This window comes from Onychomys torridus, chromosome 14 (genome assembly GCF_903995425.1).
Source record: "Onychomys torridus chromosome 14, mOncTor1.1, whole genome shotgun sequence".
Taxonomy (NCBI): domain Eukaryota; kingdom Metazoa; phylum Chordata; class Mammalia; order Rodentia; family Cricetidae; genus Onychomys; species Onychomys torridus.
In genome coordinates this window covers 10081473-10098775 of record NC_050456.1, presented here as the reverse complement: position 1 = coordinate 10098775, position 17303 = coordinate 10081473, and the positions used below count along the sequence as shown (strand labels likewise).

The following is a 17303-nucleotide window of genomic DNA, read 5'->3' as shown; positions in this document are numbered from 1 at the left end:
GTTGTTGTTGGTTTTTCATTTAGTTGCAGAAGTCCTAGAGAGATTCTGAGCATAGAAACAGCACAGCATATGGCTGCTGGATTTGAAGCAACCATATGTGAAAAACATTCAGAATGGCCTCCAAAAGACAGAGCACCTCCCATCCCTCCAGCCTTCATTGGCAGCCTTCAAATTTTTGCCAACAGTCTGAAAGGTCCTATTCTTTTCCAAAGGCTTCAGGAAGCAATCAAGTTCTGATTTTGACTTTGGAAAACTCTTAAAAAAAATCAACCAAGCCTGTGTAGACTCCTGACCAAGAAAACTGGAACCCAATAAATAAATTGTTTAAAGTCATCAAGCTAAGGTATGTCAATGTCAACAGAAAATTAGCATGCCACACCAACCAAATTACTGCCATCTTACTTTTCTGAAGAGCAGTGTGGGGTCAACAGTGAACTTGGTATGGGAAGAAACGTGTTAGTAACCTTACTGCCAAAATATTGGGGGAACCAGTGCTCCTTTTGTTTATTAAAGGAAACCAATCTCTCATAATCTTAAACTCTGACTTTGCATCAAACTAAAAATAAAACCATCACAGTAACATATATAAATAAACAGCAAACAAAGTAGAGAATGACTTGAGAAGGATTGTTAGCACATTCAGAAACTTTATATACTTAAAGAGTAACAGTCCAAGTAGTCTTTAAAGCTTGACTGTGGAAGAGAACTCTGAAAACCAAGAGCAACGGAACTCAAAATGTTGTAGAAACAGTAAGGCTGCAGCCCCCTGCAGAACCATAGCAATTAAAGGTACCTGGTTTCTGCGATTAAAAATGGCTAAGAGATGTTTCAGGGTAAAACCCTAATCACAAAGACTTTTGTAGATTCTGAGAACTCTAAGGAATATGTGGTGAGCCTACTGCATTATTCTTCTTAAATTATTAACTGCTGCAAGTCAGGTCTGGCAAGGTAGATCTTTGCTTTTGAGGTCTCTGGCAAGTTCTCTGATACTGATTGTACTGTTAACTCTAGAGTACAGAATGACATTTAAAAGAGCTTGTGTTATATGCTGGCCCAGATGGAAAATGAGTCCATATCTGTAAGGAAGAAAATGACAAGACTAGCTGCCTAAACTGTCAGGAAAAGCACAGAGCTGTAATCAGGGGAATGTGACTTCTGGTCCTGGGACACTGTATGGGAGGCCTTCCACATGCCACGTGACTCGAAATTACATCAACACTGGAACACAGTTTGGTCTCATCTTCAATTTTAAGCTCTAGTTATCAAAGCTTTTAAGTTTCCAGGGGATGGTGGGAGGCTGCTTCTCTATTTGGCAGGTTTTAAGCAAGCCATCAGAATTAAAAATATATAAGAAGAATTGAGAAATTATGGAGAGACATACTAAGAATTGTCTCTTAGAATGCATTAAAGGCGATGCTATTTCGAATGTATATGGATCCTGAACTTAAAACACAATAATAAAGGACCAAAAACAAATACAAAAAGAAAATCAGAGCCAGGCATGCTAATGCAAATCTGCCATCCCAGCCCTTGAAAGGTGGGGGCCAGACTAGGTCACATGACACCCTGTCTCAAAAGAAAACAGCTAACAACATATTGGTGCAGGTGCGCATCCCAAGCACACACACGATAGGCTTCTGCCAGTCACAGAATTTGGCAGCATGGAATTGACGTTGGTCTTAGACCATCAGTCCCAAGAAGATCACAGTAAGTAAGATAAAAGAAAGCAACATGGAATTCAGCAGAGTCCAAAGAATGATTCTCAAGTTGATAGAAAAAAAAAGCAGTGTAAGGCTGAAGGAAAAGAACCAGGACAGATTGGCTTTAGTGAAATTCTAGTCCCCTAGTTGAGGATATGTGTTCTGTTAAAGAGAAGCATTGTAGTGATATTGTGTTACCAAATATATTGTGCACCATAATAAACTTATCTGGGGTCAGAGAACAGAACAGTCACTAGATATAGAAGCCAAAAAATGGTGGCACTCAAGTCTTTAATCATAGCATTCCTAAGGCAGACATCCATTTGGATCTCTGTGAGCTCAAAGCCACACTGGAAACAGCCAGGCATGGTGACACATGCCTTTAATCCCAGGAAGTGATGGCACGAAGCAGAAAGGTATACAAGGCATAAGGACCAGGAATTAGAGCTTGATTAAGCTTTTAGGCTTTTAGCAGCAGTTCAACTGAGATTCATTCCCCATGAGGACTTAGAGGCTTCTAGTTTGAGGAAACAGGTTGAGAAGTTGTCGAAGTGAGGTTAGCTGTGGCCTGTTCTGTCTCTCTGATCTTTCAGTGTTCACCCCAATACCTGGCCCCAGGATTGTTTTTATTAATAAGACCTTTTAAGATTCATATTATAAAGCATGGCTGATGCAAGTTGCCTCTACCCTAGTGTGGGACCTGGGGATGGAGCTGCTTCTGTTTGGCTGGTGCTTAGAGTCCCAGGATCTTCAATGTCTAACCTGGTGATGGGGAAGCTACAGGGGAAAGGCAGCCAGGCTACACACGGAGCTGGTGTGTGGAACCAAACACACTGCAGCTGCAGTTTCCTTCCAGTCTGCAGAGACGGAAAACAATTACCTGTGACTGAGATAGCGCTCCAGTGCCTTTGCTCTCTTGGGAAAGAAAGAAGCGGACAGACATAAGGAGCTCCTGGATGCAGCAGCGGAATTCCTCTTCATTCTGCCCACCCGTGGCAAGGGAAAACAACCTTCGGGATTGAACTATGTACTTAAAAATGTATTCTTGTGCCTTGGAAAAAAGGTTAGAAAGTTAGCTTCAAAGACTCTGAGAGTATTTATGTCACAATGACATAGCATAAAAAAAAATCACAGAACAGTGTTAGACTTTTAAATAATTCATCCAAAAACTGGAGGCGCAGTGAGATTTTTGAATGATATGCACTTAGAGGGGAAAAGCCATTCTCCTTTGATGCCAAAGAAGCAAAACATGTTAAAAATTCTTTATAATTCTGAAGTTAGAAACATTGAATATTTTTGATCTTCAAATAGCTATTTTTTTTAAATTTAGCTGATGACTACTTTCAAAAGTGATTTGCCACTTAGCATTTTATTTTCAAGCAGACCAAGAGAATAAATTGATAATGAAAGAAAATGCCTGTTTTTTATATATGCATAAAACTTTATGTATGCATTATCTATTTATCTACTGACACCACATAGAGTAGTCTCAATATGAATCAGGGGACAGCTAGGGCTTTACCCCTTTAAGAATGTATTTTTTTCTCTGTGGCAGTATTGGGGATGAACCCAGGGCCTCATGCTTGTTAGGCAAGCACATACTACTGAACTAAATCCTTTGCCCCAAATCTGTGTTCTTTACTTAAGAGAGTTATACATGAAGGTTGAGAGTTTGAGTCTCTCCTGGGCTACTTAATGAGACCCGATGCCATAGAGAGAGAGGGAGAGGGAAGGAAGGGGTAGGAAGGAAAGGAAAGGAATTTGGGAGCTGGGAAATTTGTTTTCTTCAACATGCTGGAAGGTTATGTTAACATGACTGTTGGCTCAGTACCCTGGGTCCAGAGATGTGGGACTTACTAAATTATGAGACCCGGTAAAGCCTCAGGTGTCTTCATTTTGATCCCTATTGGGTGACCCTATTGTCTCTTAAAACTTGAGATAAAGGGTTCTCAGAGCTCTGTCAGGTGTATGAAGCAGGCAGAAATTTTCAAATTTAATTAGTTGCTCATCTGCAGTCTTTTCTCATGTCCCCACTTCTCTTGTCCATCCTGGATGTCATCTCCAGTGACAGGAACCCAGAGGAACAAGGATTCAATCCCCAGCATGTTCCAGTGGACAGGTCTGGCAAAGTCCCTTTCAAATTTCATCAGCTCTGGAGCAGCCATGAACTGATTAAGATCCTTGAATTGGAATGTCAGTAATATATCATCGCCAATTACTGTCTGTGCAGAAGAAAGCAATTAGTCTGCAATCACCATGCACCAGCTTTGTAGACTCTGTTATCGGCTTTCAACAGTGTGTTATTACCTTCAGCACCTCCTGGATATGTTCTTGCCGCTCCGCTTCTGTTATCCTGTCCACGTACCACTTGAGCACTTTGATGAGATCTCTAAAGCACAAGGAGAAATGTGCAGATTGCAGAACAGGTAATTCTCAATTAAATGACAATAAACGTGACATGCACGTGTATCAAGAAGACACTTTCTTCTCTGTAAGGTCTTACTCTCCTGCCAGGCTGCTCCGAGATAACTTTATTGAAATTGCAGGTCAGCATCACTAACTGCTTTGAAACTTAAGACAGAAGCACACTCTGTCCACCCAGATTGCCCTCAGTCTGGAGGTGTCCTGTTGCCCCCAGGATTAGAGCTGTCATGAGCTATCTCGGACAACTGCTCATTGGGATTCCTTCTTTCCCAACCCCCTGACCACTGCAAGGGTGACTGTTTAGCTGCAGGTAAGAGGTGGGAGGGGCATGAAGGCAAACTGGTCCACTACAAGCCACACCCCTGCATTTATCAGGCCAACCTTCTCACCATGAAAAGAACAAGGCTGAAAGTCAGAGCATGCCCATGAAGGGGCCACTCCAGAAGAGAAAGTTGGTCTCTTGTTACTGGTTTATTGTACCTTATTTTAAGAATCAAAACTAAAAATAAACAACAACTCACAACTTTTAAGATTACAGACTCACTGAAATAAATGCTGGCTAGTTCCTAATTTCTAGGAAACAGTTCAGTAGTAGTTTTCTTCTTCTTCTTCTTCTTCTTCTTCTTCTTCTTCTTCTTCTTCTTCTTCTTCTTCTTCTTTTAATGGTGGAAAGACCAACAAACAAACACAAACCCTATGCATGGAAAGTTAGCTGGCTGGACTCCATTTAGATAATCCCAATTCCACTGGTCAGGGAACAAGTCTTCAGATCAATGTATAAAGCCTGGTGTGCAGCTGCCTTGGGGCAATTATTAACAAGGCTTTCTGAAGGCAGGCAAAGCTGAAGGAGGACGTTACTCATCGCCCTTTGCTCTACTTATAGAACCCAAGCTGTCGAGGCAGCTACTATCTAATGGTAGACTTCAATGACAAAATGGCTTGAGGCCAGGGACCAGGTCTGTCCATTAGAGCACCAAAGGCACTCTGTAAACATTAATAGCTGAATAAACAACCTGGAACAGGGATGAAGGCAAAGGTTGCTTTCCATTCATAATTGTCTAAGCCATCTCTAAGGTGGTGCAATATAAAAATAGAACTCATACAGGCAAAACCGAGAAGAACCTTGACATCTTAGACCAAAGTACGTCTGGTGAAATGGAGATGAGCAGAAAGGCACGCAGTTAAGGAACAGACTTCAGGAAGTTCTTCTTTTTTCCCTTTTAATCAAAATAAGTTACAGCCATTGGGCAGGGGGGCGTGAGGAGGGAGGACAGGGTTTGGTAGCTGAGTAGTTTCCTGTCTGCCTCTCTTCCTTTATAGTTATGTCTTCCTATGCCGCTGCTCAGGCTTTTGCGCAAGTGTAAAAGGCAGTTTCGAAGCCAGTAACAAGCTAAAGGGCCTACCTGTACGCAAGTGCCCCAGCAAAGTGACTCTCGATGTAAGTGTCCATGACAGGCTTAAAATGATGGAACTTGCTATCTTGCAGCAAATTTATTATGTGGACCTAAGAATAAAATTGAGTTTTACAAAACCAAATGCCAGTCATTTCTTTGTCTGTTAAAAATAAACAAGTAAATCAACTCTTCCATTATCAAGTGGTCATTTCTGAAACAGCTTTCCTAAAGTCAAGATTGCAAGGCACAATTTTTTTTTTTTGTAATATTATTAAGAAAATGTAGACTTACCAAAGAATCAAACACTTTAGAGCCATATTTTTGGGAATTTTCATCTAATATTCCAAATAGTGTATCCAGTGTGTCTTGTAGAAACTGTGGATTAAAGAAATAAAAGAAGGCCCATGAGTAGGCCACACTGCCCTCTTCCCAGTGCTCTTGAGTTTCCAAGTGTAAGGAAGCAGAGTCTACCTTTACGATCTCTGAGCCATCGATTTCTTTTAACTTAGAGAGACAGCCTGTGATCTTGTCTGGGTGGGTTCTCCATTTCAAAAGATCAAGCATATCACCTTTTCAAACAGAAAAAGAAGATTAGTTGCTTTTATAGAGAACAGCCCCTCTCATGAACACACTGGTAAAAGCGACTTCTTAAATGCACTGCCTACCCCAACCCCACACTGGGCAAGCCTCTGTGCTCTGGGAGGGTATTTACTTAAGGGTATGTTAATTATCCCCAGGGTCCCTGCTTGCTGCTCATTTCTCCTTGGAGGAGGTGTTGTCCTGTAAGGTTCCCCATCCCTTCCACATGCTCCTGCCTCACAGAAGCACTTAGCTTTAGCCTGAAGTTTTCTATGCCCCAACTTGACTGTAAACTCCAAAAAATAGAGCTGAGCATGGCCCAATTGTATCCTCAGTACTTAGAACAGTGTAAGCAGCCACCAGATATGTGCTGTAACTTTTTCTGTCATCGCCTAGTAAGAGTTTTCCAGTAGGTAAAAACCAGCTTGATTCATGCTTAGACACCTAAAAAAACAAACACTCTTCCTAGCAACCGATGCTAACCAGCAATGAAGGTCTTCTTGATTGTTAAGACTGTTAAGTAAAACCTCAGGCCCACACATTGGCAGTTACTGTGACTACAAGCCCAATGTGCTAGCAGACCAGTCAGTGAATCTTGGGACTTAAGAGTGCCTGTTTCTGGCCTTCCAGGCCATCTTCTACCACAGCGTATGAACAAGCAGATAGTCAGCTGTACCTCTTCCAGTTGTCTTCTGAAACTGACAGGTGGATTCATGTTTCAATCTGCCTTTCAAGGCTAGAAGGGGCAAATTCTGCCCCCATCTTTCTTGGACAGAATTTAAACTATCTCAGGGAGGTGGCATTATGGCCTAAGCTTCCTTAGTCTCCAAAGAATCAGGGGTGATGGCATCTGGGGGTCAATAAGGACAGTAAGAACTTCCAAGCTAGGGAAGGCATGGGGCAGAGGAACCTGCCAGGGCTAGTGTTTGTGCTCAGAAGCCAAGAGATGGGCCAGAGAGGATTTTCCGTATTGAACAGCAAAATATTCGCTTCAAAGCTCTGCTTTCAAGATGAACCTACATGGGGCTTGGTGAAAGACAGAAGGACCAACAAGGAAACCAGGACAACAAGCAATGATTCCAAACTCTGTGAAACCAAGGAAGTGGTTAAGGTAAGAAGGGCAGAAAAGAAGAGAGTCTACCAAAGCCATATTCTAGAGGAAAACTGCAAAGAAGGACCTCAGAGCGAAAATTCCATTGCAAATCAAGGATGCTTAATATGAAAAGCAAAACTCTGAAACGCTCTAAACTCCAGAACCATATATATTATCACTGTCCTCCCACAATGGAGCAGCCAAAATGCCGGCACAGAGAACGTATATAAAACTTTCTTTCAGGCTATGTACATAGGGTGCACATGAGACAGGAGCGAATCCTGTGTTTAGACTTGGGTTTCATCCTCCAAATAATTCACATATATTCAAATATCACCTAGTCCAAAACTTCCTGCTCACTACACACTGAACCTTGTACCAAATAGGGATGTTTATCCACAATAAACAGAGAGAAAGAGGATTTGAAATGAAAACACTGAGAAAATTTTAAGGAACTGACTTCAAAATACAAATTTATAATGAGTTCATTAAAGAAACCCGTAAATTGTTTAACATTCATAATAACTCAAACACCCTGCAACATAAGTGAACCCTTTTGAAAACTGACTGGTTATATTTCAGAATCAACTCCACAAAGGCCCCACAGGGTTCTGCTATTCTCCTGAGTCGCTTGCCTTTCTTTCTCTCCTTCTTCTGGCATCGAATTTGCGGGTGCCATCCTTCCCTAGCATCTTCTCTTCTGAAGTCTCCCAGTGCATTTTTTCCTGCTGTCTCCCCTTGATTCCCATTCTACCCCCATCCCAGCTCTTCTCCCTTGTCCTGGCTCTTCCTTCCATTTGTTTAAAGTAGGGACAACTGAAGGCAGCAGAACCTAGAGCCATGTGGAGAGGAAAGAGCGCTTCCCAGGTTGTAGTGGGAATTGGGTATAAGACCTCATGAACAGAGCCAGAAAACTGACTGCAGGATTCCAGACATTGCCATCTTTCCTGAAGCAGGCTAATGAATCTCGATGTTCATCCTGCAGTGAACTATAGATCAAACAAGGTCTGTCTGTCTGTGGGATCATCCTCACGGAAACGGAGGTGCCCTAAAGACACACTTGTATCATCTCCTCAGCTATCAGAAGACTGAAACAATGGCCCCAGTGACACTGGCATTTCCCTAGAAGTCCCATCCTGGGAGAAAGAAAATCCTGGAAGTCTGGTGCCACCCAGAGGAGAAACTTGCCTCCCAGGAAGAGATTCCTCACAGTTCTGACAACTTGTTGTAACATCTTGTAAGGGAGACTAGAGCAGAAACGATGATGATGGAAAGGACCTTGACTGGGATTACTCAATTAAGTATATTCCGTGCTCATTCCTTAAACCCAAGCCTCACGTCAGCACCCTAACGTCAGACTTGGGAGCTCACTAGATCTTTAATTTGTTCCTATCCCCGATGTGGCTGCATTGAATAAATCTCCTTTCTACTATTAATTTTTCTGTATAATGGGTTACTGGAAACAGGTGGTCAAGCCAATTTGTTAGGATTATCAGGGTCCAGGCTCTGACCTTAACAGCTGTAATCAATTGTGTGCATATAGTATTCAGAGTTAAGGCAAAACTGTCTTCCCCTAGGTCTGCTTCAGTCATCTGAAAATATGCTAGATGGATATCAGGAGAAATGCTCTACCATTGAAATGATTAATTTTCTACATTCTATTCAAGGAGTACATATTAAGTATACTTTTGCATCTGGCCTACTAAGTATAAATGAAGATGTAATTACTCCTCATTAATTGTGTGTGTGTGTGTGTGTGTGTGTGTGTGTGTGTGTGTGTGTGTGTGTATCTGTGTATTTGAGACATGGTCTCATGTAGCCTAGGCTGTCCTAGAACTCATTATGTAGGCAAGGAATCCCTTGAACTCTTGATCCTCCTGCTTTTGCCTTCCAAGTGCTGGGATTAGACGTGTACCACCACCTCTAGTGGGATTACAGGCATGTACCACCGCCCCTAGTCCCCTATTCCTGTAAAGAAGTTTGAAGAATCTATTTGATCTGTCCATGGGAAACATTTGCAGAGTGGTCTGGATTTGGAGCACTAGCCATGAACAATGCTGGATTCCCCACAGCAAGAAGAGGCAGACCTACCATGAATCCTGAGTGCAGATCTGCTCTGAGACTACTCCTTGAGACCACATCATTTGCTAAGTGTCCAATTATAAGGGACATATAATTTGTGGTTTTTCCAAGTCTGGTAAAATGAATGCACACCAATTTAATTCCACTTTGGAACTGGAATTAATTCTAATTTGCTTCTACATAGAGATGTATACCTAGGATGCAAATCTCAGAAAGATAGATTGACCTCTAACCCCTTCCTATCTTTTGAAATACACTATTCATTTCTTGGCTCATTCTGAGCTAACTTACATTGACAAGGTTAATCAACATCAATATAGTCATGAAGCATGTTTCAGTAGCCTCATCGAGTCAGGAACCCCTCAAAATACTGACCCCATCTTCATACAGTCAGACATTTAATATAAGGTTTCATGAATAGTTAATTTTTGCTATTTACATGAAATTTTCTCTTTGTTTTATAAGGAAGCAGTTTTGAGTCTTTAGGACCTGGTTTCTCCTATCTTATGTTTATAATTCTAACACTTTAAGCAAATTCTGGCAATTTTATCAGTTTACCTAAGTGGTAGGCAGGATAACAACCTTCAAATATGTCTATATCCTAATTCCTAGAAATGGTATGTTTACCTTATATTGACAAAGAAACATTGTAATATGCTCAAATTTCTGATAACAGAGAGAGATGGCTGGGTTTTCCAAGAAATCACAAGAGACCTTAAAAACTTGTAGAGTCAGAATTAGAGAAATTTAAAGATGTTGCCCTGGCAGCTTCTGAAGAAAAAGGGGGCCATAATCCTAGCAATACAGATTACTTCTAGAAACTAGAAAAGATGAGGAAAAAAAAAAGACTTTCCCCTACAACCTCCAGAAGAGATGCAGCAACATTGCCATGAAAGGGATTTACACCTGACTCCTGAGCCATAGGAAATTTCTGTCATTTCAAGCCAGAAAGTTTGTGCTGATTGTTGTAGCAACAATATCCAATAAACACAACCCTGAAACATCCCAGTTAGGACATTTAATTAACAGGAAGAGCTACATAGGAACACAAAAACCCTATGTAGGATGACTAAATTTTGTATGGCAAGCCAAGTGATTTTATTATCTTCATGGGGCAAACACTTGAGGTTTGGTAAATGCTTTATTTATAGGTCATTGAGTCAAGTTAGGAGGTCAGATTTGCTAAACCATTAAACACTGGATATTATTAAAGTCTAGGAAAGCTGAACTGAACTTTGTGTCTTAGGTAAATATGGTAGTCTTGTAACTGAGACAGAATTAAAAGGGGGTGACTACTATAGTGCTATGTTTTGCTGCCTTTTTGACACTACATTTTGAAACAACTATTTCTTTCCACACATTGTTCCATAATACAAGAAAAAAAAAAACTTAGATATAGGAGCTGCATGAAATACAATGCCTTGTAATGAAGTGATTCCTCTCAATATATTGCATCTAATTTATTAATACAGTACTCAGGGTGCTAGCCAGTAGCTGTATATGGCAAGTATAAAAAATTAAAAAATGTTTAATTTACTTCTTTCATTACAAACACAGTTTTTACAACAATTTGCCAGGGAGGTGCACTTGCTTTATTAATCATAACTTGCTAAACAATCAATGACATAAAAAGCAATGCTACCCAGAAAAGCAATATCCATCTAATTAAACAACAACAACAAACAAGCTTTATCCTAAAGCCTGCAATTAGCACTGTTTATGGGGCTATAAAACAAGAGATTTAAAGTGGTGGCACTTCCATCTTTTCTTGTGTTAAGTGAGCTTGGCTTTTAATGGGTTATTTGAAGAGTTAGTTGACACTTAACTTTCAACACTGGGCTAACTCTTAAGTCATTAAATTGCATGCATGGGGTCACTACTGTTTTTACTTGATCAGAAATCCTAAATGAAAGAATCAATAACTTTCCTAGTGCAAAGTTCTTAAATGCATTAATCCTTGCCAAATATGCTTACCAAAATACATACAGTTCATACATGCCCTTGGGTGGGGGGTTGTCAAGTAAAATGGTATCATACATCCCTTATGTGGGGCTTTCATGCATTACCATTTTGGGTGAGTTTTGTAGAGCAGAGAAATGATGTTATCCAAAAGGATTCCTTTGTGGCCTTCATGGTTTGATTATTGTTCCCAAGAAAGATGACCTTGGAAAATGGAAGCTTGAGGTAGCGGGTAGTATCCTGAAGGTTTGTGTTTTCTTCACACTGTGAAAAAAAACATTAAGAATGGTAGGCTTGATCTCAGAAGAATTATTGAGCATAATTTCCTCTTCTACATTTATGAACTGGAAACATTCCCGAATGGCATTATAAACAGAATTTGGCTTTTCAGGGAAATCCACCAAAAATGTGTAAAATAATTAAGTATGGATTTTGGTCTCTGATCAATTTGAGTTGAGTTCCAAGCTTTGTCACTCCAAATGTGAATCATCCTGTCAAGATATTGAACCACTCAGGATTCCTGTTGTCCTTGCCTAAAACCTCATTGTCTTGTTAGAAGACTTAGATTTTATAAATAGGCTTCAACCAGGTCTGGGAGACGCTAGAAATGCCAAAGAAACCCATTTGACAATGGTCAGAAGACTTTTTTCAAAAGATGCTTCTACTTCTCCAACATGCCATATAAGAGCTGTTGAACTGTCATCACCTTGAAAACCACCAGTTTTAGGTAATCTAACTGTCCCATGGAATGAGGAAAAGCTCTATTTCAAAGAAAATGTTAGTGTTGTCCCCCAGACAATTCCCCAGCTCCTTGGCAGAACACCTGTGGCAGCTTTCCCAACCTTTTTTTGTTCCCGTCTCTTGGGGATCCTACAGACCTTCCCCTTCTAAGGTCCTTCCTCCCATGTGTGCCTTTGTCTCAGCCATCAACCACAGCGGGCACGCCCTACTCACTCAAGAGCCATCCTCCTAGGGCAGCAAGTAGGCTGACTGTGGATCCATACCTCCCCCATATCCAAACCCCTACAGATTAAAGGCAGATATCAACAACAACAAAAACAACAGAAACCTTACAAACTCATGAAAATCCAACAACTCTCTACTGAATGAAAAATAGGTCAAGACAGAAAAAAAGGAAGAAATTAAAGATTTTCTAGAACAAAATGAAAATGAATACATATCATAATCAAACTTATGGGAAACATTGAGAGTAGTTCTCTGAGTCAAGTTCATAGCACTAAGTGCCTACCTAAAAAACCTAAAAAAACTGGAAAGGTTGCAGGCAGTGATTATGGGTGGTGGTGGCGGCCTTTGATCTCAGTACTAGGGAAGCAGAGGCAGGTGGATCTCTGTGAGTTTGAGGCCAGCATGGTCTACACAGAGAGTTCTACGACAGCCAAGGCTACACAGAGAAACCCTGTCTCAAAAAAACAAGAAAAACAAGTAACAATAAAATGACTTCTAATGATATTTTGTAATACTCAGATCGGTGCCTTATTCAGCCATCATGACAGAGGCTTCCCACTGCAGCAGGTGGGAACAAATACAGAGACCCACAGCCAGACATCACCAGAGAAAGAGACCTTGGAATACACATCTCTAAATGAGGTGTCTCTATCAAATCCTTCCCCTCAATGCTCAGAGAACCCCACAGAAGAGGCAGAAGGAAATGGGGGAGACAGAGGAGACCCAGAGAACAAGGCCCTCTAAACCAACTGAGCAGGGCTCATATGAGCTCACAGAGACTGAAGCAGCAAGCACAGGGCCTGCATGGGTCTGTACCAGGTCCTTGCAGTTAGCACTTTAATGAGACTCCTGATCAGTATACAAGTGGGTCTGTTATTCTTGTGCCTTCTCTCGGGACTCTTTTATTTTTCTGTTTGCTTCTCTTGTCCAACTTCAAGTATGATGATTTTTCATTTTATCTTAATTTTATTTTGCTATATTTTGTTATCTCCTAGAAGCCTGTTCTTTTTTAATGAGAGACAGAAATGGAGTGGACCTGGATGGGAGAGGAGGTGGAGATGAACTGGAAGGAGTAGAAGGAGGGGAAACTATATGTAGCTTACAGTGCTTGTGAAAAGAATCTACGCTTAATAAAAGAGAAAGATAAACAAATAAGACAAATGTTTAAAAGCAAAATGTTAGTTAGCAAATATAAAAGGAATTATAGGTTTAGAAACTATAACTTCATGCCCCTACTGTAACTATTTATCTGGTGAAAGAGTGTCATTTAATGCTGAAATGAGCAGGAGGACTGTTGATCAGAAACTGGGTGTTCATAGAGTGCCACACAGAAGCATTAAGATCTCTTGCCACTGTCAAAGGGATAAGCATGGGTGCACATGAGGGAGACGGGTGTCATCACAGCAATGCAGGGAACTTGAAGACATATGTGATGACTACAATGTCCTCTTACCAATGGTCTCCCACTTGTGCATTTTAAGAAATACTTACATTGGACAATGTGTTTAAAGAGTGTGGAGGGGAAACAATGAGACCACTCCAGTATGTGGTGCCTTCTGAAGGATGCACAGCCTCATCTCTTAAGTCAGCATTGTCTAAAAATGGACTGTTTTAGTTTAAGCAACAATCAGGAGCTAGAAAGCCGATATCATCTTGGATTTGGACAAGACTGACCTGTCCAAATATTGTTCGAGAATTGTATATTGATTAATTTCTAGACAAAGATTTAAAGCAGAAAGAAGAAAGTTTCTAGAGGAAGCAGGAAAAAAATGAGAAGAAACAGACAGTGAACAAAATCAAAATACATTATAGACGTGTATGAGATTGTCAAAGAATAAGTAAAAAATAATCCTGTGACTGGAAAAATCTTTAACCGCAAAAGTAAGATTTAAAATAAATACATATCACCTATTAGTATTTGTTTAACAAATTCATACAGCAAAACATCTAAATGAATATATGCTAAGAGGCTAGCAGATGGTGACATAGCATTATGCTGTTTTTGTTTTATTTGATTTGCATATTACTTTTGTAGTGACAATGGTGATCTTAAATTAAAATATTGTGAAATATTGTAAAAGATACAGAATGGGTACAATTTATCTCATTTGGGGTATAAAATTCAAACTAGAGATACAGCTCAGTATGCAAAGGCACTTGCTATACAAGCCTGAAAATGTGAACTTCCCTTGGAAGTTCACAGACCAGCTAGCCTGAAATGCAGTGACCAAGGGAGGACCAGCCTCCAACACGATGGAGGTTGTTCTCTGACCTCCACATGTGTAACATGGCTCACATGCATTCTCACATGCAAACATCATACACATACACACACAAATAAATAAATATATTAAAAATTAGGGGCTGGGGAGATGGCTCAGGGTTTGAGTACTTCCTACTGTTCCAGAGGACAAGTTGGGTTCCCAGAACCCATATCAGGTATGCCACAACTACCTGTAACTCCAGCTCCAGGAAATCTGATACCCTCTTCTTGCCTCTGTCAGTCTCCACACACACACACACACACACACACACACACACACACTCTCTCTCTCTCTCTCTCTCTCTCTCTATATATATATATATATATATATATATATATATAGTTAATTAAAAGATTTTTAAAAAATGATACTCATCTGAACTACACTCTATATTTGCTCAAATATTTCTAATGCTAGTGTCTTGGTAACAGACAATAGTTTAACCACAGAATCCCTCTTGTACTTGAGACCATTTAATGTGGTAATATATATTAATATAATATTAATAATATATATGCATTTTTAATAAGTCCTTAGGAAAGACCTCTCTAGTGAGTTGAAACAGAGTCAGAATATTACAAGATGTTCTTGCCATCAAAATTGCCCTGAAACACAAGTACTGGTATTAATATAATAAACAGTTCACCATTCTCTTCTGCTGTCACAGTTCCAAATGGTTTCTTTTATTTTTCAAGATATATTATAGAGACTGAAGACTCCAGAAAATATATGCAGTTTAAAGAAAAATTATAAAGTAAATACTTCAAATATCTTCTTTAGGAAACTGTTTAGGCAAGGGGATATTCCGGATTCCTGCACATCTGCTTCCCACCTGTTCCTTCTCAGGACCTGGAACACATCAGCTGTGTACCCAAACATCCCATTCTTAATTGCACCTGGGCTATAGGTTGGCACATGCTCTGGTCTCCCATCTCAGCTTGACCTGTGCTTTGTACATCTATGGAATGACTGCCAAACCCAGCCCTGGTATCCACTGAAGCTATTCCCAGGCTTCTTTCTGAAGTTATTCTAGACCCTATAGAACCATCTCTTACCACAGCTCACTTCTCTAATTGGCTCTTGGCTTCTTCTGGCAGCATCTTGGGGTTCCTGCTTATCTCCACAGTTAAGGCATTGAACACTTGGTGAGGCCAGATGGCTGAGCTCTGGGTCTGCCGGGTGCCATGGGGTGTCTACTTGTTGGCTATCCTGGTTAGTTCCACTAATCCTGGTTGGCTTCACCTGCCCACCAGCCCAGGGCACTAAAACCTTAGCATCCAAAGTACAAGACATGACACCTCAATAGCTTCCTGTAGCTAAACTCTATCACGCTCAAGTATAAAGCATCACCATCAATAGGAAGAACACTGTGAACACAAAAGGTATTTTAAGATATTCTTCCAAGAATAGGGAAGAGAAAGAGAGACAGACAGACAGATAAGAGACAGACAGAGACAGTATATTTTGTCCATCAACTAAGTAAAGAAAAGCATGTAACTACTCTCAGTAGCAATTTTAACCCATTTCTAAAAATTTTAATAAAATACAAAGAAATTCTTATCACTTATCTTTCATTGTTCTTCAAGGCTTTCAGCATGCATTATTAATACATAATATAGACACTGCACATTTGAAAACCAATGTAGGCAACTTAAACAACTTATAAGTATTTGCCAGGCATGGCTAGGCACTTCATACATACATTTTCTTTCATAACAATCTTATAATGTAACATATCATGACTGAGGTGCTTATATGATTTGCCTAATGTTGCAGTATTACTTAGTGTCAGCATCAGGATGGGAACATAGCTTGTATTCAGAACAATCAAGAGACACTGCCTTTCTCCACTATTCTTTTAACTCAGCTTTTAATTTTGAAAGTGAACTTTGTGTTGCTTTATTGATAAATATGGAATGTCAGGTTAGAAAGAAAAAAGCCACTTTCTCCTAACTTTTCCCAGACACTATGGCAGAGGGCTCCAAAAGCAGTGTGTAACTAAAATGATCTCATGAGAAATAAGATTTGAGTCTTACAGTGAAATTGCTAATCTAAATCTCAAAACATGGGGTACAGGAGGGATTTTGAGACCTGGCTCTTAGGTAGGAGAAGCAGACAAGAGCAGAGGGAGCACGACACATGGGCCTGGTAGCAAAACAAAAGGCTTTCATTTGGTGGCAGGGACTTCAGGAAAGAAACAGGATTTGGTGGTAGAGAAAAATTGAAAAAAAATGTGCTAGAAGGTAGGCTGTAGGATAGGAGCAGAGGACAGTAAGGTTTGTAGCCAGAAAGGCTACATACTGTCCTACTAGGAAATGTGGAGCTCAGAGCTCACTCACCAGGGAGTGAGAACAGTAAGGGGTGAGCTCTCTTCTGGACTGCGTGAAATGCACGGAGGAGAAGGGACTATCCTGAGAGCATTGTCTACCCAAGTATGGACAAAAGAGAGCAAACAGGAAGCCCCACTGACCCCTCTAGAAAAGGCTAAGGGTAAGTGGGATATAAAGTGTGCTCAGCACTGCCAGTTATTGAACTAACAAGTACATCGGAGTCATAACTGCGTGTTTCCTTGGCTGCAAATATGGAGCAGAGTCAGGGGGCTAGATTGTTGCTATGGTAACCTTTAGCTGTACTTTCAAACTACATGTGGTAGTAAAGTGTGGGTTGTTTGCATTCTGGGAAATATACATACCCCAACTCTGGGCTTTGGCAGAAGTAATGTCTTCCTCATCAAACCCAGTGTAGGAACAGAGCAAGACACTGTCCTCATCAGAGAACATGTGCTGTTGTGGGACACACAGACACAGCAGAAGTACTTTCAGTATTCTGATAGACAGCTGGG

At 40.5% G+C, this 17303-nt stretch overlaps 1 protein-coding gene across 4 annotated transcripts in view; it reads right to left on the bottom strand.

Moving 5' to 3' along the window:
• The window catches only part of Dock4 (dedicator of cytokinesis 4), a 406069-nt gene that overhangs the window by 127897 nt on the left and 260869 nt on the right, over positions 1-17303 (bottom strand). For all 4 annotated transcript variants that reach the window (XM_036206392.1, XM_036206395.1, XM_036206394.1 and 1 more), the window contains exons 17-22: positions 11339-11495; positions 5990-6087; positions 5810-5893; positions 5528-5628; positions 4008-4089; positions 2581-2751 (exon numbers count right to left, since the gene is read on the bottom strand). In XM_036206392.1, the coding sequence (XP_036062285.1) occupies positions 2581-2751; positions 4008-4089; positions 5528-5628; positions 5810-5893; positions 5990-6087; positions 11339-11495 (693 nt within the window). The remainder of the gene's footprint in view (positions 1-2580; positions 2752-4007; positions 4090-5527; positions 5629-5809; positions 5894-5989; positions 6088-11338; positions 11496-17303) is intronic.